We start from the raw sequence: 20,991 nt of genomic DNA on the forward strand, positions 1-20,991 counted from the left end.
AAGCTTTAGCCCACTGGTTCGGTGCTTTGTAAATGAAAAGTCTGTTGTGTTAGTGAGTCATACGTTTGCAGCAAGGCCCTTGGGTCTGATTCTTTGGAAGGGTTGAGACTCCTAACTGGGAAGCGGTATATAGAAAGTAGACACCATTCTGGAACATGTATCTGTGGGCTAATCTTTGCTGGGTGCTGGAATGTCTGTATGTGTAATTCAATTGTCATGCCCCCCAACCCAACACGGTTCCCATCTCCCACTTGGTCTCCCATTGCTATGAAGCTAAAAAACGGGTAGTCCGATAGTTGTTTGATAATACAGAAATTTGGTGAAAAGATGTGAATGTATTCTTACTTGCTGCAAGGAACAGGTTCTCTGTGTTATATCAATGTATTATAATTCAGTGTTCTGAAGAAGAGTCACTTGTCCCAAAACATGAACTCTGCTTTCTGTCCATAGATGCTGCCAGACCTGCTGAGTTTCTCCAGCAAAACTTGTTTTTGTTTGGCAGTTTATTGTCAGAAAATCTACTGAACTACCTCAATAACCATACCTCAATATATATGGCAGACCAGTGGTATAGAGAATTGATGATTCACTGTGCTTCCTTTGGTATGTTTGTTTACATTTAGAGAGAAGAGCGAACATACATGGTGAGCAGCCTGCCTCCTGACACACCAAACTCCAAATATTCCATTTGCTCCATGGTCACACAGGCTGTCAGGTACTTAACACCAAATAGCTTTGGCCTACTTCATTTGTGTTGGTAAATACTTGACTGGTTACATTAAATACTTAGCAATACATAAGTTGCTGTTGAGAAAAGCTGTTTGTGTTTGCAGGTAATGTTGAAATGAAGATAGAGTATATTTCCAGTAAAGTTAGAAGAATTGTTTCCATATTATGTTCACATGTTTTAATTAAATTAGCTTTATTGAACTGAATTAGCTTCATCATCACTCACCTAAGTGCAGTGAAAAGTTTAAAAGTTGCCACTTCAGGCACCATTTTGGGTACAAAGCTATCTAGGTACAGATTCTTGAAAAGCACGCAAAACTTTGAGTCACCACTTGAGCACTTAATCCAACTGGCACTTTCACTGCAGTATCAAGGAAATGCTGCACTGGCGGAGAAACTACTTTTCAGGTGAGGTGTTTAACCAAGACCTACCTCAGTTGGATGTAAAAATTCCCAGTCACGCTATTCAAAGGAGAGGGAGCACTGTCCATACTGGCATGGACAATATTTATTCGTCAACAGCATCACTAAAATAGAATCTTTAATTGTTTTTTAAATTCCTTATTTTAGCTATATACTCTCATGCACACTGAACCTTTCCCATGGTTTTGAAATGTTGTCAATTAAGGTTATGCAAATATTTTAGTTTATGAAGATCGTACGTTCAATAATAAGAATCGGTTTTCCCTGAGCTATGATGGTGTTGATGTTACTGGAGTCTATACTGTGTAGATGTTTGTAGTTTGTGATTTCCTCTTGGCTATAAGTGTAAATGTCTGAGTTCATGTTTTGCAGAATCCTACAATGCTGTAATCGGTCTGTGAAAGTGCCCAACATGTGCTGTTGGAAAATGGTGAGTGTCTATACCGGTGGGTATGTGGGTTTGTGCTGGTCTTGTCTATGGGTTGTCCTAGAGGTCCATTATATTTGAAGGGGTGGAATATCAAGATAGTCTAATATTATCAGTGAAGCTCCAAATAATGAGCAATGTGATAAATTGAGTGGATCTTGTATTGAAACCACTAAGAGGTGTCTTGTAGCCTTGCCAATGGGTATCTTACAATCTGCTATAAATTCTAAGGTATGATTGTTAGTCTGATCCTTAAAGATGCTGTTCAGTTCAAGGTTTGCATAAAGATTTGTAGCTTGGGTGCCGGTTGTCGTAGTTGCGAGTGTGTTCGCCGAGCTGGGAAGTTGATTTGCAGATGTTTTGTCCCCATCTATATGACACCTTCTGTGGCTTTGGAGCCTCCTGTGAAGCACTGCTGTACTGTCTCTTCTGGAAGTTATTTGGTTCCATTCCTGTTAATTCTGGTTGCCGGTTCTGGTTGTTCATTGTGGTGGCCGGTATATTGGATCGAGGTGTATGCGCTTGTTGATTTGAGTCTGTTGATGAGTGCTGTACTTCTAGAAATTCTCTGTTTAGCTTGTCTTATGTTCACTATGTTGTCCCAGTTGAATTTGTGGTCCCTGTCATCTGTGTGTGGGGCTACTAGGGACAGCTGGTTGTGGCGTTTAGTGCCAAGTTGGTATTTCTGGATGTGGGTTGCTAGTTGTCTGTCTGTTTGCCCCATATTGTGTTTCATACAGTCTTTGCATGGAATCTTGTAAATCAAATTTGTCTTGCACAGGATGGGTATAGGGTCTTTTGTCCTGGTGAGTTGGGGTGTGTGTCTGTCAGTATTTGTCGGTTTATTGGCTGTCAGGAATCCCAGTGGTCAGAGAAGTCTGGCTGTCAGTTCCAAGATGTTTTTTAGGTAAGGTAGCGTGGCTAGTGAGATAGGTCGTGGTATGTCCCTGTCGTATTGTTTGAATGGTAAATGCACTACAAAAATGTACAGGAAAGCCACACACACCGACCAGGTCCTGAACTACAACAGCAACCATCCGAACACACAAGGGAAGCGGCGTTGGGATCCTGTTCAAAAGGGCTACAACACACTGCAGCATTTCTGAATTACGAAGGGAAGAAGAAGAACATCTCTACAAAGTCTTTACCAAGAACAGGTATCCCTGCAATCTCGTCCACAGATGCCTAACAGACAAACAATGAGACAGGGACATGCCACAACCTAACTCACTAGCCACGCTTCCTTACCTAAAAAATGTCTTGGAACTGACTGTCAGACTTCTCCGACCACTGGGATTCATGACAGCTGAAAAACCAACAGCTACACTCAGACAGCAACTCACCAGGACAAAAGACCCTATACCCACCATGTACAAGACAAACATAGTTTACAAGATTCCATGCAAAGACTGCATGAAACACTATATAGGGCAAACAGGCAGACAACGAGCAATCTGCATCCATGCATACCAACTAGCCACTAAATGCCACGATCAGCTGTTCCTATTAGCGTCACACATACATAACAACAGGGAACACAAATTCGAATGGGATAACACACAGATCATAGGACAAACCAAACAGAGAACAGTCAGAGAATGCCTAGAAGCATGACTCATCCACGGACTCGATCAATAAGCATATAGACCTCGACCCAATATACCGGTCATTACAATGAACAACTGGAAGCAACAGGAACGGAACCAAATAAATTCCAGAAGACACAGTACGGCAGCACACCACAGGAGGCTCCAAAGCTATTGAAGATGTCACCTAGACAGAGGACTAAATATTTGCAAATTAACTTCACAGCTAGGTGTACATACCCACAACTACAATACTGTTCAATTTATTCCAGGTGAAAAACTGAATTATAATTAGTTGGTGTTGATCATAAGGCAACAGTAAATTTCAGCCATCTATTCGGTGACTGATTTGTTCACGTAAACATTACTTTGCATCTGTAGTAATCTGTAGTAATGTAATGTTTGGCCTGAAGTATGGTGGACTGACAATGGATGCAAATAATAAAGAAATACTTTTTTAATAGAAGTGACCTGCCTCAATCTCCATCAATACCATTGCTTGTCAGTTTACCTAATCTGTCTCATTATATTATTTTTATATTCTTTATTAATAACAATCTTTCCTTCAGAGCAGATTTTAGATTCTCCCACAAGTTTTATCTGCATCTTCCCATTCTTATTTTAAGGCCTCCTGACGGGTCATCTCCGAGTTTTCCCTTTTCTGAGGTACAGTTCCCCATGAGCACATCGCTTTCAGATACATTGGCTGCATGGCCACTTTTTGCATGAGGCGACATGGATGGTGGAGAATTATATCGATTCTACATGTACTGTGTACACTTGGCGCAACCTATTCACTACTGTTATTTACACTCCATGAATCTTCTCTTATTCCATCCTCTGCCTTTCAACCTGTTCAACCCTATTCCCTTTTTATCGCATGGACTACCTGTTTTCAAAAGAAAACATACAAGCAATTTACCATAACAAGTTCCAAGGGTAGCAAATTTCATATTCTATCTACTCAGCAAATTAGTTTCTCTTTATTTCTTGATTAGATTTATTAATAACAATCTTGCCTTCAGAGCAGTTTTAGATTCTCTCACAAGTTTTATCTGCATCTTCCCATTCTTATATTAAGGCCTCCTGACTGGTCGTCTCCGAGTTTTCTCTTTTTCCAAATGGAGCAGATAAATCTTTAGCTGCTTAAACTTTCTGGAAAATAAAACTCAGTTTTGGTAAGAACATTATAATTGAGTTTGGGCCAATGATTGTGAAAGTGAGAGCATCTCTCAGAATAGATAAATTGAGGAGGACTGAATGGCTGCACTTAACTTCTGTCATGGTGCACTTTTGGTACTTTTGTTTTTAAACAAAAATAGTTAAGACTGCTCATTCAAAAAAATTCTCTATTCATTAGCCTTATGCCTATGGTGCAGTTAGGATTCCATAAGATTTGCTTTGTGAATTTTATAATTTTATGTCTAAAATTATGTCGATAATTTTATAGACCAGTGAGCCTTACTTTGGTTGTGGATAACGTGTTGGAAAAGGTTATAAGAGATAGAATTTATAGTCATCTCAATAGGAAAAGTTGATTAGGGATAGTCAACACAGTTTTGTGAAGGGTAGGTCATGCGGTAGAGAGCATCGTCGATTGCGGTCTTTAAAGAAGGAGGCCATCTGGGTTGTTCGGTATTGGAACTGGTCCTCTTGGGAGCAGATGCAGCGGAGACAAAGGAATTGGGAATATGGGATGGCGTTTTTACAGGGGGCAGGGTGGGAGGAGGTGTAGTCTAGGTAGCTGTGGGAGTCGTTCGGTTTATAGTAAATGCCCCTGTTGATTCAGTTGCCCGAGATATAGAAATGGAGAGGTCTAGGAAGGGGAGGGAGGAATCTGAGATGGTCCAGGTAAGTTTTGGGGTCAGGGTGGAAGGTGTTGGTAAAGTGGATGAACTGTTCAACCTTCTTGTGGGAGCACAAGGCAGTGCCGATGCAGTCATCGATGTAGCGGAGGAAAAGGTGGGGGGGGTGATGCCGTTGATAGGGAATGTCCAGCCTGGAGTTCAGTTACTAGTGGTGTACCACAAGGATCCATTTTGGGTCCACTGCAGTTTTGTCATTTTTATAAACCACAGGCCATAGAAAGATGGGTTAGTAAATTTGTGGACGACACTACGGTCAATACAGTTGTGGATAGTGCCAAAGGAACATAGATAAGCTGCAGGGCTGGGCTGAGAAGTGGCAAATGGAGCTTAATGAAGAAAAGTGTGAGGTGATTCATGTTGGAAGGAGTAACAAGAATGCAGAATACTTGGTGAATTGTAAGATTTTTGGTAGTGTAGATGAGCAGAGAGATCTCGGTATCCATGTACACAGATACCTCAAAGTTGCCACCCAGGTTGATAGAGCTGTTAAGAAGGCATATGGCGTGTTAACTTTTATTAGTAGAGGGATTGAGTTTTGGAGCCATGAGGTCATGCTACAACTGTACAAAACTCTGGTGCGTCCACACTTGGATTATTGCGTGCAGTTCTGGTCACGGCATTATAGGAAGGATGTGGAAGCTTTGTAAATGATTCAGAGATTTACTAGGATGTTGCCTGGTATGGAGGGAAGGTCTTAGGAGGAAAGGCTCAGGGGCTTGAGGCTGTTTTCATTAGAGAGAAGAAGATTGAGAAGTGAGCTAATATAGACATATAAGATAATCAGAGGGTTAGATAGGGTGGACAGTGAAAGTCTTTTCCTCGGATGGTGATGGTGAGCATAGCTTCAAATTGAGAGGTGATCGATATAGGACAGGTGTCAGAGGTTGTTTCTTTACCCGGAGAGTTATAGGGGTGAGGAATGCACTGCCTGCAACAGTAGTAGACTCACTAAGTTTAAGGCCTCATCTTCCGCCTGGGAACCCTCCAACCACAAGGGATGAACTCAGATTTCTCCAGTTTCCTCATTTCCCCTCCCCCCACCTTGTCTCAGTCGGTTCCCTCAACTCAGCACCACCCTCCTAACCTGCAATCTTCTTCCTGACCCCACCCCACTCCGGCCTATCACCCTCACCTTGACCTCCTTCCACCTATCACATCTCCATCGCCCCTCCCCCAAGTCCCTCCTTGTACAGAGATGTACAGCATGGAAACAGACCCTTCGGTCCAACTTGTCCATGCCGACCATATATCGTAAATTAATCTAGTCCCATTTACCTTTTATCTTAGCCTGCTTGGCACACTCTCCTCATTCCTGATGAAGGGCGCTGGCCCGAAACGTCGAATTTCCTATTCCTTGGATGCTGCCTGACCTGCTGTGCTTTAACCAGCAATACATTTTCACTAAGTTTAAGGGCATTTAAATGGTCATTGGATAGCCATATGGACGAGAATGGAACTGTGCAGGTTAGTTGGGCTTCAGATTGGTTTTACAAGTCGGTGCAACACCAAGGGCCGTTATGTTCTATGAACTAACTGCTCTGTCTTGTTCTGTTCTTTGTGTAGGAGCTGTTCCAATCAGGAGGTTTTAGCCAGCTGTTATCTCTTCTGGATGAGCAGGACGTTCAGAATGTTGGAAGATTTTCGGCATTTTCCAACGGGCGCGTTCACATCAGTTTCTGTGACGGTGTAAGACTGAGCACGTACTGGAACTTTGGATCTCGGTGTGCAGAAGAAACAGAGACTTTGTTGAAGGTCAGTCAATCAGGATATGTGGCAGGGAAATTGTAGAATTCCTTAATGGAGTGGATAAGTGAGTAAGAATAGCATTGTTGTCATCTAGTCATGTGATATTTGGAGCTATTTTGTAAGTATATCCATCTGTAATTAAGAACAGAGAAACCGTCAGGGTGAGAAAGGCCATTAGGTCCATTGTGCTCACCATTCTATTACTCCAAATGACATTGTACTATTCTCCAGCACCTTACATCGTCAGTCTTTCTATATATTTTGTAGCCTTTGAACTCAATGATGTTGAGTGGTGTTTGTCATTATCTATACTATTTCATACTTCAGACTACAGATAGTCATAGAGATGTACAGCATGGAAACAGACCCTTCGGTCCAACTTGTCCATGCCGACCATATATCGTAAATTAATCTAGTCCCATTTACCAGCACCTGGCCCACATCCCTCTAAACCCCTCCTATTCATATACCCATCCAGATGCCTTTTAAATATTGTAATTGTACTAGTCTCCACCAACTCATTCCATACACACACCACTCTTTGCATGAAAAAGTTGCCCCTTAGGTGTCTTTTTTTATATCTTTCCCATCTTGCCCTCACCCTCTAGTTCTGGACTCCTCCACCCCAAAAGAAAAGACCTTGTCTATTCGCCCTATCCACGTCTCTCATGATTTCACAAGCATCTATAAGGTCAACCCTCAGCCTCCGACACTCCAGGGAAAACAGCCCCAGCCTATTCAGCTTCTCCCTATAGTTCAAACCTTCCAACCCTGGCAACATCCTTTGAAACTCTTTTCTGAACCCTTTCAAGTTTCACAACGTCCTTCCAATAGAAGGGAGACCAGAACTGCACGCAATATTCTAAAAGAGGCCCAACCAATGTCCTGTACAACCACAACATGACCTCTCAACTCAATGCTCTGACCAATAAAGGAAAGCATAATAAATGCCCTCTTCACTATTCCATCTACCTAGACTCTACTTTCAATGAACTATGAACTTGCTCTCCAAGGTCTTTTTGTTCAGCAACACTCCGCAGACCTTACCATTAAGCGTATAAGCCCTGCTCCGAGTTGCCTTTCCAAAATGCAGCATCTCACATTTATCTAAATTAAATTCTATCTGCTGCTCCTCAGCCCTTTGACCCACCCAATCCTGTTGTATTCTGAGGTAACCTTCTTTGCTGTCCACTACACCTCCAATTTTGCTAACTTAACAACTATACGTCCTATGTTCACATCCAAGTCATTTAAATAAATGATAGAGTACCCAGCACTGATCCTTGTGGCACACCACTGGTCACAAGCCTCCAGTCTGAAAAGTACCTCCACCACCACCACCACCACCACCTTTTGAGGCAGTTCTGTATCCAAATGGCTAGTTCTTCCTGTATTCTGAGATCTAATCTTGCTAACCACTCTAACATGAGGAACTTTGTCAAATGCCTTGCTGAAGTCCATATCAATAACACCCACCACTCTGCCCTCATCAATCATCTTTGCTACTTTTTCAAATATTAATGAAACATGATTTCCCATGCACAGTGCCATGTTCACTATCCCTAATAAGTCCTTGCTTATCCAAATACATGTAAATCCTGTCCCTCAGGATTTCTTCCAACAACTTGCCCACCACTGATAGACCATTGATGCTCCACTTTCCTTCATTCTTCACATGGGCTAGTTCCTGTTACCCCTCTCTCCAGTGACTATCAAATAGATTCAAATGAAAACTCAAGTTACCTGGACACATTCCACCATGACCTTTAAATTTACCTAGACAATTTATCAACTTCACCAACACATTCCACCCTGACCTTAAATTTACCTAGACCATCTCTGACACCTCCCTTCCCTTCCTGGATCTCTCCATCTCCATTAATGACAACCGACTTGACACTGACAATTTTTACAAACCCACCGACTCCCACAGCTACCTGGATGACACCTCTTCCCACCTCTTCCCACTTTTCCCTTGGAAAAATGCCATCCCGTATTCCCAATTCCTCCGCCTCCGCCGTATCTGCTCCCAGGAGGACCAGTTCCACCATAGAACACACCAGATGGTCTCCTCCTTTTGAGACTGCAATTTCCCTCCCCACGTGGTTAAAGATGCCCTCCGACGCATCTCGTCCACATTCCGCACCTCCGCCCTCAGACCCCACACCTCCAACCGTAACAAGGACAGAATGCCCCTGGTGCTCACCTTCCACCCTACAAACCTGGGCCTCCTTCACCGCTGCTCCCTCACCACCAGGCGCGTGGAGGAAGAACGCCTCATCTTCTACCTCGGAACACTTCAACCCAAGGTCATCAATGTGGACTTCAACAGTTTCCTCATTTCCCCTTCCCCCATCTCACCCTAGTTCCAAACTTCCAGCTCAGCACTGTCCCCATGACTTGTCCTACCTGCCTATCTTCTTTTCCACCTATCCAATCCACCCTCTCCTCCCTGACCTATCACCTTCATCCCCTCCCCCACTCACCCATTGTACTCTATGCTATTTTCTCCCCACCCCCAACCTCCTCTAGCTTATCTCTCCACGCTTCAGGCTCACTGCCTTTATTCCTGATGAAGGGCTTTTGCCCAAAACGTCGATTTCGTTGCACTTTGGATGCTTCCAGCACGACTAATCCAGAATCTGTATATTCTGTTCTACTTATTGCCATTCCCCTCCTAGTTGTTGACCTCCATGTTGTCAAGGAGATTGACATCTCTGTTTAACACCCGATGCCATAGAACACACCTCTGACAGTACATCTCTGTTCGAGGACCGTATCAGAGTGGATATTTGGATGATTGGTAAATCTTGGTATGAAGCCAGAAACCACAAACTTATGTGAAAGTGCTTCCTTAAATTGCTATAACTCTCTCAACTGAGAAAGAAGATTGTGGCTCCAAGTCCCACTCCAGACACTTGAGCATATAATGCAGGTTGACAGTTCAGAATGTAACTGAGGGAAAGCTGCTGCCTTTCAACTGCCTTAACCCTTCTCACCTCTCAGATGGATGTAATATCAGGGAGTTCTTCCTGGTCACTTGACCAATATTCTGACCAACATCATTAAAGCATGGATCTTCAATTCTGTTTTTTCATTTTTCTTTATGGGAGCTTGTTGTGCAAAATCTCTCACTGGCTATAAAATACGTGGAGCATCATGAAATTGTGAAAGACAAGTGTGGCATTTTCAGGTACATTTCATAGTTCATATGAACATATGATCTACTTCTGCGATTATTTCATAAGGCCCCTCCGGGCTGTGCTGCAATTCAATAAGATCAAAATAGATAAGTTTGTTTTTTAAATTCCAATTCCCATCTAACCCAATAAAACTTTATTCCCCTGCCTACAAGTATACATCTGTCTTTAAAAATACTCAATGATCCCACCCGCATTGCCTTCTGAGGCAGAAAATTCCAATGTTGCACAACACTCTGAGAGAAAAATAAATTTCCTCATCCCTGACCTGAAAGGGTGACCCCTAATTTTAAAGTAGTGCTTCCTACTTCTCAATTGACCCACAAGAGGAAACTTTCTTCCTACGTCCACCTTTGTCAAGATCATTCCGGATAATACACTTCAATCAAGTCACCCCTCGCTTATCAAGGCCACTTGGTATGTTGAGGTTGCTCCACCAATGAGCAAAGTTGTGGTAGATCTGATTATCAACTCCCATTTCCTGTATTTTCCCCGCAAACCTTGATGTCCTTACTGAATAAAAATCTGTCAATCTCAGCTGAGCATGTACTCAATTACCTAACAATGGAAGGTTTTGCGGTAAAGAATTCCACAGATTCACGACTCTTGAAGATGGCATTCCTCCTCATCTCTGCCTTAATTATGACATCTCACTCTGAGATAATGCCTTATGGTCCTCGAGTCTCCCCAAGGGGAAACCTACTTTACTTGTTAATTATTTGAATGTGTGTAAGAACTCTTGCTATCCATTTTCAAGTCCCTAGCCAATTTTCTCTCATATTCCAGTTTCATCCTCCTGATTAATCTTTTTGTTGTTCTCCGCTGTTCTTTTATATTCTGACCAACTACTTATCTTAATGTAGTTTTATGCTTTTTCTTCAGGTCTGAGTTGCCCTAACTACTTCAGTTAATCACAGTACTTCTTCTTTTAGAACCTTTCTTTGTCGTAGGAATATACATATTCTGAATATAGTGAAATATTCCACTTAATGTGGCAGCACAGAGGAGCCATGCAGAGCAGAGGAAAATTACTTGTACCGTGTATTCAAAAAGAATGGGTACCCATTGCACACAGTCAGCTGATTTCTCAGCAACAAACCCAAACAAGCAGACAAAATATGTTCAGAAACACTAGCCACTCTCCCTTACACCAAAAACATCTCTGAAATGACTGCCAGACTACTCAGACCCACCAACACACTAAAGCAGCAGCTAATGAACTTGAAAGACCCTATACAGACAACAAGCAAAACTAATGTCATTTACAAAATACTGTGCAAGGACTGTAACAAACACTACATTGGACAACAGGCAGAAAACTAACCACCAGGATACATGAACACCAACTAGCCACAAAACAACATGACCCACTCTCACTAGTATCCTTACATACGGATGATGAAGGACATCACTTTGACTGGGACAACACATTCATCCTAGGACAAGCCAAACAGAGGTTTGCACAAGAATTCGAATTCCATCAACAAACACATCGAGTTAGACCCCATCTACCACCCCCCAAGAAAAAGAACAGGAAATGACATCAACCCAAACATATAAATAGAAAGCAGGAATCATGTACACTGCTTCGCCTGAGGCCCACTGAAGATGTTCCCTAGTACGGTGACGAAACATCTGGAAATGAACCTCCCAGCTCAGTGAGCAAACCCACATCCAGAACCTCAACCTGAGCAACAAATCTTCTCAAAACTCACTTAATGTCTGCCATTGAGACTTTATTGATCTCTCCCTGTGGTATGCCAGCTCTTCATCCCTCAATCTTCCTGCCTGATGAACTCTGGTTAACAGACAAAACTGACCAAGTTTCTGTATTTGATAAGAAGCTATTTATTACAAATAAATCAATTATAACCACAGGGAAACAACTTATGAATTAATAACTTAACTCTCAACTAAAATACTGCCCCTTCTTAACCACCCTGCAAACATGTGTGCACACATGCGCATGCAGACAGACATAGACAAAAATAAAAATGTTAAGAACAAAGGACAATACAGCACAGGAACAGGCCTATCGGCCCTCCAGGCCTGTGCTGACACATTTTGCCCTTCCATGGTAAAGCTGTCTTCACCACCCACGATCCCTATCTCTCTATTCCATTCCATTCTTTCATGTATTCATCCAGGTGCTTCTAGAATGCTACTCTTGTGTCTGCTTCCACCACCCCTTTTAGCAGCATGTTCAAGGCATTCACTTCCCTTTGTGTGAAAACCTCTCCTTTTAAACTACCTCCCACCCCACACCTTAAATTTGTGTCTCCTAGTAATTGACCCCTCTACCCTGAGAAAGAGCTTCATACTCTATCCATGCCATTCACAATCTTATAAACTTCTATCAGGTTGTTTCTCAACCTCCTGCATTCTAGTGAAAACAAACTCAGTCTATCCAACCTTTCTTCATAGCTAAAATCCCCCATATCAGGCAACATCCTGATAAACCTTTTCTGTACCCTCTCCAAAGCATCCACATCTGTCTGGTAGTGTGGTGACCAGAACTGTACACAATATTCCAAGTGTGGCCGAACGAAAGTTCTCTAAAACTGCAGCATAACCTGCCTACCTTGTACTCAATGCTCCTTCAAGTGAAGGCAGGCATGCCATTGGCCTTTTGTACTACTTTTACCTACCTGCCACCCTCAGTGATCTGTGGACCTGCACACCCAGATGCCTCTGAATATCAATGCTCCGAAGGGCTCTGCCATTCACTGTATAGTTTCCACCTGTATGTGACCTTCCAAAATGCATCTCCTCTCATTTGTCCAGATTAAACTCCATCTGCCATTATACTTCCCATGTCTCCATTTGATCTGTATCCTCTGACAATCTTCCTCACTATCCGCATCCCCATAAGTTTGTATTGTCTGCAAACTTATGAATTAGGATAGATCCCATCAGGAACTGGGGGCTTATTTACCTTTAGTACTTTTCAGGCCACATATCACTACTACTTACTTTTTAATAGTAACTTGGCATAGAAACTCAATACTCCCTTCCCTGAGTTCATCCTCCACCAATACCTTGCCTTTGGTGAATTCTGACACAAATTCCCACTCACCTACCTCTTCTGGCTCCACACACAGATTCTCTTCATTGTCTTTGAGTGAACCAACTCTTTCCCTGGCTATCCTCTTGCTTTTTATATATGTATAAAAGTGAAAAAGGAATATTATGGAACACTGTTCAATATCACTGGTTCACCAGATTCAGTGATGTAAATGTTTTGTTGAGTCCTTCTAGTCTTTAGTCTTTACGTCTCTTCAGTTTTTAACTGCAGACACAGGTTGTTGGCACACGAATTGTTCATTCTCTTAGTCACTGGTTAGAGGCAGCAATGTTAAGGCAAATGGTGAGTGGGAATTGCTAGCTATCTTCCAATGTTCTGTTACTACTCTGCAAAGAGAGAGGAAGATCCTGTCATCTTCTGTTCACACACAGGCTACACGCCTACCCAGGGGCCAATCAGAGAATTGTTAGCCTGCCAATGATTCCTGACCCATTCAACAGTCTGTCTTTGGCAAAACTGCCCCAAGCACACACCCAATAATGCTGATGAGTCTCCAGCATCTTCTCCCACTGCTTAAACAAGGCAACACCCTATAATCTGTTATTGTACTGCTGTTGGAAAAATCACCAGCCTCTGAGTCAGCGTCAGGGTTCAACAACAGAGTTTATTGTACAGGGAAATACCGGAGCTCCGGGGAGAGAAAGACAGCACGGTGATCAGTTGCGATTCTTCTCTCAACCTGGTGCATACATTTTGTAACATAATAGGTCAATGATGAGGTTATTATCTTTGTAACATCGTTTGTTTGTTGTAAATATTGCAGAATTGTTGATAGTTTCTGTGCAGTCACTGTTAGTTCCAACTCAGCCTTTGTTAATTTCAGCATAGTCGTTGTCAGTTTCAATGTCTGCGCTGATGTCCATTGCTGTAGTAATGGGCACTAATTGCTCTTCCTGAGGAGGACAATTACTGCAGCCCTGGCTATTAGCATTTAGTATTGAGTCCGTATCAGATTGTTAGCATTTCTATCAAAGGTATTGACTGGACCCAGACTCTTCGGCGGGCAGTACACACTACTCATGTGTATTGTCTCCCCCACCTGCCCTAAACTAATCAACTCGGTTGTGAGTGCATTGTGCTGGCATTCTGGTGGCCTCGGGCAGTATCTGTGTTTGCTCTGCTATCTCTCTCCATATTGTGGTCCGTTGGCCATCTTGTGGCTCAGGGCCGTCTTGTGTGTCCGTGTACCTAGTGTCACCCTGCCCCATGCCATCTCCCCCTTCAGTACGCATTGTGCAACAACAATGTATTCCAGGAGATTGTTTTAAAGCTGCAACATCTCCTTCCAATCTTTTGTTTGAAGCATAATCATTTTCCCATTTTGTATATGTAAACATATTAAAGGTGCAGTAAAAAATTAATTGATCCATGAGTACAGTGCAGGATATGTACCAGTGCAAATAGAAAAACTTACCGTTCATTGGAATAATGCTGTCGTTCATATTTACGGTCCTCCCTTTTTCAGCTGCAAAAACATGTGCTCTCTCCTGTGGTACTCAATGAAACACAAACTGAGCTGATGCCTGGTTGGTGTCAGTTACTGTGCCCAGATGGATCCTCCCATTTGGTACCAATGTATTCTGCTGGACGATATCAAAGGTAAGAGACAGTCCATTGGTGCATTTCATGTATGGCTTTGGATGCACTTCTCTTATTTTGGTTCTCATTCTCCCTCTTCCCCTTGCCGTTTTACACAGTATCTCTCCCATCCTTGCTTGTTTTGTTGTCTCTCTTTTTTGCTCTTGCCCTTGCTTTCTTGTTTGCTCTGTCTTATTCAAAGAGATAACCTTCTGCCTTGACCTTCACCATTTGTCTTAAATCAATTTTGTCTCTTTCTTTACTCAAACAAAATGCTTTAGAATTTTGAACACTGTTAAATCTGTAAGGAAAGCAATCCCATACTCTTCATCGAACTGAAGTCATTCATCTCTGATATCAGTTCACTTCAGTCAACCCATTGGTAGGCAGTACACTGAGCAGCATGTGGTGCTGGGTGATCTGGATTGTGTGGATTCGTAGCTTTGACACACAAACCCCACACTGAATCTCAGAATTATTAAGGTGCTGAAGGATGCCATTCAGCCCGTTCTGTCAGCATCAGCTGTCTGGATGAGCCTTATCAATTGCTTCCATTCTTCTGCCTTTCTACCTTGAGCCTGTGCTTTGTATAGTTGTTTCATAATCTCTTGAATGCCTTGATTTGAATTGGTCTTCACACTTCAGGCAGTGCAATCCAAACTGAAACCAGTTGTGTATTTTTTTTTGTTTTCTCCTGTCACATTTGTATTTTATGCATATGACATTAAATCTGTGCCCTGGTTAGGTATACCGCTGCAGCGATGGACTGGTGTCAGTGGGTGAGTAAAGGTAACCGGAAGAAAACATCAGGGGACCATCCCAACCCCCAGGTTAATACACAGGATGAGAACAGGTGAGGGAGTTTGTTCTGTTCTGTTCTTCAAGTGGAAGGCTATTAGGCTCTGTTAAAAGGATTTATTTAATTATTTCCTGGCCATCTGGTTAACAGTAATCTGAAAACATCAGAGTGCTGAAGTCTCTAAACAGGTTTGTGACAAATGCACACAGCTGGACTCTGGGGGTTGCACCAGAGTACTCTCTGTATAGAGACTTGGCCCACCCACGCAAATCCAACACAGTCTGCCAAACAATCATCCTTCCTCCTAAAGTACCTCGATCCAGATATTCTCGTCCCCAACCTGCGCCCGTGGTATTATCTCCATCAGCCTACCCATCCATTCCATTGCTTTTGAGGACAATGGTCTGACAACAACTTCTCTTGCTTCAAGACACAGCTTTCACTCGCAGGACCACTGGCTCAATGCATTGGTTCACTTATGCCCTTCAGGGAAGAGGCCTGCCACTCCCTGCCTAGAGTTGCATTCAATCAGTTGAAGTGGCACAGATTAGTGATTGAACCCAGGATATTCCTAATCTATGTGGCCAATAGAATTTAGTTCAGAAGCTGGGCCTTCCAGCCCAGCAAGTCTATGTCAGTGTTTATGCTCTACATTCATCCCCCATGTACACATTCTGTACCTACTGACTCGGACGTGCCTTGATTGTTAAAAGTGCATTATTAGTTTAATGTGAGTGTAATGAGTTAGTTGATCTTAGACCACTGGATGCAATTTTGATTCCCTTCTACACCTCTCACTGCAGAGGTGGACAGTGGGATTCTTGTTTAGAATACAAGGACTACTTACAGCTTTGAGGAGGCTATAATCTCTGATCACTCCAAGCCATGTTTACATTGAGTGTACCAATAGTCAAAGACCTTTCCTGAGTTACATGCTTCTCATACTTTGCTGTCTTTTCCAGATCTATCATTGCAGAGATTCAAAAAATACGAAAGTTTAATTGTATCCTTTTTGATATGTTCATTGACACAATGTTGGTGGTTTCTGGGTCAGATATGGAAAAGTTTAAGTTGGCTTATGGGGTCTCACTTGTTTGCTCTTTCTCTTTTGCAGCAGTGATTACAATTCTGATGTGTCGTCTTAGATGGAAAGTGATTTGGAAAGGCTTCGGCATATGAGGGGTTAAAAAAGCAAGACCTGAGCAACATTCAGGCGTGGACTATAAGTGGTAAATAACATATGCACCACAAGTGCTGCCAGTGACCTCCGGAACGAGAGGAGGTCTAACCATTGCCCCTTGACATTCAGTGACATCACCATCTCTGAATTACCACTATCAATATCTTGGGGATTATCCTTGACCAGAAGCTTAAATGGACAAGCCATATAAACGCTCTGGCTACAGGTGCAGGTCAGGCTGGGAGTTCTGTGGTGGATAACTCACCACCGGACTTCTCAAAGCCAGTCCACAGCACAATAAGGGAGAGTGATGGAATACTTTCCACTTGAGTGGAAGAGTGCAGCTCCAGGGCCTGGGCATACCAAGTGTAGCACCAGAAAACCTAAACGTAAAGTGTCAACCTAGTGAAGCCACCAAACAGGCCTAACTGCATGCTTATCAACAAGTGTAGCATGTGACAGACTGAGCCACATGATCCCACAGCCAATTGATCAGATCTCAGCTCTGCAGTCCTCCTGCATCCAATCATAAGTGGTTATAGATTGAACAAATAATTGGAGAACAAGGCCCCATGAATATCCCCATCCTTGATAATGGGTGGATTCAAGTACATCAGTGCAAAAGACAAGGGTGGAAGTATTTGCAATAATCTTGAGTCAGTTTGTTCTGAGTGGATGATCTACCTCTGACTCCTCCTCTTGACATCCCCTGCATCACTGATGCAAGTCTTCAGCCAGTTTGGTTCACTTCACATGAATCATAAAATGGCTGAAGGTATTGGGTACTGCAAAAGCCATGGGCTCTGACATTATGGCAATAGAACTGAAGACCTGTGCTCCAGAATTTGTCACACCCTTACAAAATTGTTCCAATATAACTACAACACTGGCATCTACACAACAAAGTGGAAAATTGCCCAAAAGCAGGACAAATGCAACCAAGCTGATTACTGCCCCATCAGTCTCCTGTTAACCATCTGCAGAGGGATCGTGTGGATCATTGTCATGCTGTCAAGCAGCACGTGTTTAGCAATAACCTGGTCACTCGGGCTCTCAATTTGGGTTCAGTCAGTGCCATTTAATTCCTGACTAAATCACATACCAGCATTTAAGAGTGTGGCATGAATGAGCCCAAGTCAATGACAATCAAGGGAGTGGTCTTTCCAATAGATGAAGTCATACCTAGCACAAAGGAGGATGGCCCTGGTTGTTGGAGGTTAAACATCTCTATCCCAGGATATCATTTCAAGAGTTCCTTAGGGCAGTGTTCTGGGCCCAACCATCTTGAGCTGCTTCATCATAAGGTCAGAGGTTGGTTGTTCGCCGATGATTGCACAATGTTCAGTGCCATTAACAACTCCTCAGTCCATGGTCATTTGCAGCAGGATCTGGATGATATCCAAGCCTGAGTTGACTTATGGCAAATAGCAAAAAACAATAGAAAGAAACGCATTTTGAATATCATTGACGGTTTTGGAAACATGGTAAAGGAGCAGGAGAAGACTGTTTGGCCCATTGAGACTGCTCCATAATTCAATAGAATCATGACTGATATTCTGTCATCGCAATACTCTAGCTCTCTCCCCATATCCCTTTGACACTTTTTAGTTCCTAGAAATCTGTCCAATTCCTTCTAGAATATATTTGGTGGCTTCATCTCCACAGCCTTTTGTAACAGAGAATTTTAAGGTTCACCACACTTCGAGTGTAGCTATTTCTCCTCGTCTCAGTCCTAAATTGCCTACCCCGTAACATAAAACCATGACCCCTGCGTTCTGGTCCCCAAGCCAGGGGATATATCATCTCTGTATCCAGTCAATCCATTCTCATCTGAATTTTATACATTTCAATGAGATCCCCTCTCATTCTTCTAAATGCCCAGTTGACCCAATCTCTCCTCTTACCATGTCAGGAATCAGTCTGGTGAACCTTCACTGAATCCCTCTGTGATAACTATATATTTCCTTGGATAAAGGGGCTAACATTGCATACGATTCTCCCAAGTGTGCTCTCACTAAGTCCCTGTACACCTGCAGTGAGACTTCCTTGCTCCTGTACTCGGACTCTTTTGTAGTGAAAGCCAACATGCTGTTTGTCTTCCTAATTGCTAAGGGCACCTACATGCTTGCTTTCAGGGATCATTATACAAGGCAACCCAGGTCTTTTTGTATGTCAATATTTCCTAATCTAGCAATCTATATATAATTATCTGCCATTCGGGTTTTCCTGTTACAGTGGACAACTTCAGACTTATCCACATTTTACTGCATCTGTTATGTATTTGCCACTCACTCAACTTGTCTAAGTCACCCTGAACCTCTTTACGTCCTCTGTAAATCCTTACAATCACTCCTAGATTTGTGTTGACATTTACTTCTCGTGTTACCCACTGAGGTATCCTGGAGACGAATCTTCAATTGATGGAGGCTCCAGGACAAGCCTGGAGGGTTTGCAATCCAAATAATCTCTTGTTTTGGAATTGCCTCTCTACTTGCATATCAAGTTTACAAAACCCAGAATTTCTCATTATTTTCTGCCTAATAAATTGATCGGCTTGCTCTCTCCCTAGTGATTTTTCTTTAATGCATGTGCCTGTAGTCCTTCTGGAGAACTCCAATTGTCTGAAGCATGACCCCCCATTGAACGCCATTCCTGACCTTCGCCAGCCCACAGAGAGGGACCAGAATATAGAGAGAGTGCTGAGACAGACAGGCCAAGCTATCCAAGAGATCGAGCTGGTGCTGGCGGCTAACAAGAGGGATGGGAATGAAACTAGGAGGAAGAAGCATGCAGGAGCCATGGGAGAGCAAGGAGGTGCAATTGAAAGTCTTCTCGTGCAGCAAGGACTGCGTCTCTGACTTACTGAGGTCTGTGGCTGCTCCACTACGAAGAACACTTTAAAACTGCAATGTACTTTCAGACTATGCATCAGTAATGATATCCCACCGACTTGACTTCATATTCCTTTAGTTTATTGTGCAGGGTACTAGCCAGATCCCAAGGCAAAGACATTCTTGATCTTGAGCTCAGAAGCTCTGTAAGGAGGGCTATGAGTAACTTTGGAACATTTCACTTGGTGCATGAACAAAATTTAATGCACATCTACTACAGGGCAAACTGGAAGTACCATGGGTGCTGGACCACAAATGTTAGAGCATGGATTGCTGGATTAAGGCAGTACAGGCGATATTAGCACATCCTCTGGGATCTGTGGACTGAATCCAATCCACACATTCACTGCTCATAGGTGATGTTCACTGTCCTTCTAATGAGATGTTGATTAGCAGCACTGTCTATCTGTCAGACTTGCACATTATGTTCTTAAAGCGCTTGAAAATAACTTGCTGTATGTGAAAAATTTTGTAATATGGAATTGAACACCATTTAAATGCAAATTATTCTTTTTAATCATTCTATCTTTTGATAACTTGTGCAATTCAGACTACTTGTACATGACTCATAGCTACTGAACTTGTGTTTTTTTTTAATCAGTCATCTTAGTCATGGATAAATGTTCTAATTATAAACTTTTGTGCAGTTATTTCTGATTTTGCACTTTATTCATTTAATAGTCAATAAAATGTACAAATTTTTTATTTTAAATCCATTTGTGTTGTATTGCTGAAATGCAGAATTTTGATGGATTCCTTGTTTTGTGTCCAATGGGACATATACTTAGTATCTGAAAACAGTGGGGAAAGGTTTTGAATCTTTGGGTACTGAGTGATTTCTGAAGTATACTCCTTTTCACTGGGCTGGTCAGGCTTGCCGCCAAATGTCGTTTATAGCACTGAAACAGACTCACAGTTCTTTGCTAATGTTTGTACTCCACCTGCTACTGTGTCTCATCTTATCAACATTCTTTCTCATTTCCTATTATAGCTTCTCCCTGAAATGGATCCGTGCTGTTGATTACAATCACTCACGGTAGTGAGTTTCACATTCAAACAACAGTCTCTGGGTAAAACCAATTTAACTTGTGATTGAAATTTATTTTTTGCAGGTTACAGTCAGTAGAAAATATAACTTCACTGTGGGAGAGATCAAAGCTAGTAACCATTACCCTAAGATAGTCTCCAATAAATCCTATAGGGAATTCAGTAGTAACTTCTTGAATCCTATTTTTTTTTTCATTTAGTGCAATTTTACTAACTTAAAGGTACTATGTCTAAATTGCCAGATCACTTGTTTTACATTTAGGACTCATGCCACTATTTCTTGTGTTCTTTTGACAGGTGTTTTGGTGTGAGAGAGTATGATGAGGAAATGTCAAAGAGCATTAATGAGTATTGTATGTGCGTGTGTGGGGCATCAGAGATATTGCGGGCGGCAGGTCTGTGATTGGGGTTTATTGTGTGAGTCTGTCTGTC

The 20,991-nt window shown here is 42.4% G+C and overlaps 1 protein-coding gene across 2 annotated transcripts in view; it reads left to right on the forward strand.

The window, feature by feature from the left end:
* c2h5orf34 (chromosome 2 C5orf34 homolog) overlaps nucleotides 1-20,057 on the forward strand; it is a 50,886-nt gene extending 30,829 nt beyond the window's left edge. The window contains exons 7-13 of one of the 2 annotated variants that reach the window (XM_060842392.1): nucleotides 624-715; nucleotides 1,525-1,582; nucleotides 6,597-6,785; nucleotides 14,530-14,663; nucleotides 15,388-15,495; nucleotides 16,404-16,444; nucleotides 19,220-20,057. In XM_060842392.1, the coding sequence (XP_060698375.1) occupies nucleotides 624-715; nucleotides 1,525-1,582; nucleotides 6,597-6,785; nucleotides 14,530-14,663; nucleotides 15,388-15,495; nucleotides 16,404-16,444; nucleotides 19,220-19,479 (882 nt within the window). In that variant the 3' untranslated portion in view covers nucleotides 19,480-20,057. Of the gene's footprint in view, nucleotides 1-623; nucleotides 716-1,524; nucleotides 1,583-6,596; nucleotides 6,786-14,529; nucleotides 14,664-15,387; nucleotides 15,496-16,403; nucleotides 16,445-16,555; nucleotides 16,799-19,219 lie in introns of those variants that run through there. The other variant, XM_060842401.1, reaches the window with a different exon arrangement.
* Nucleotides 20,058-20,991: the final 934 nt, after the last annotated feature.

This window comes from Hemiscyllium ocellatum, chromosome 2 (genome assembly GCF_020745735.1).
Source record: "Hemiscyllium ocellatum isolate sHemOce1 chromosome 2, sHemOce1.pat.X.cur, whole genome shotgun sequence".
Lineage (NCBI taxonomy): Eukaryota > Metazoa > Chordata > Chondrichthyes > Orectolobiformes > Hemiscylliidae > Hemiscyllium > Hemiscyllium ocellatum.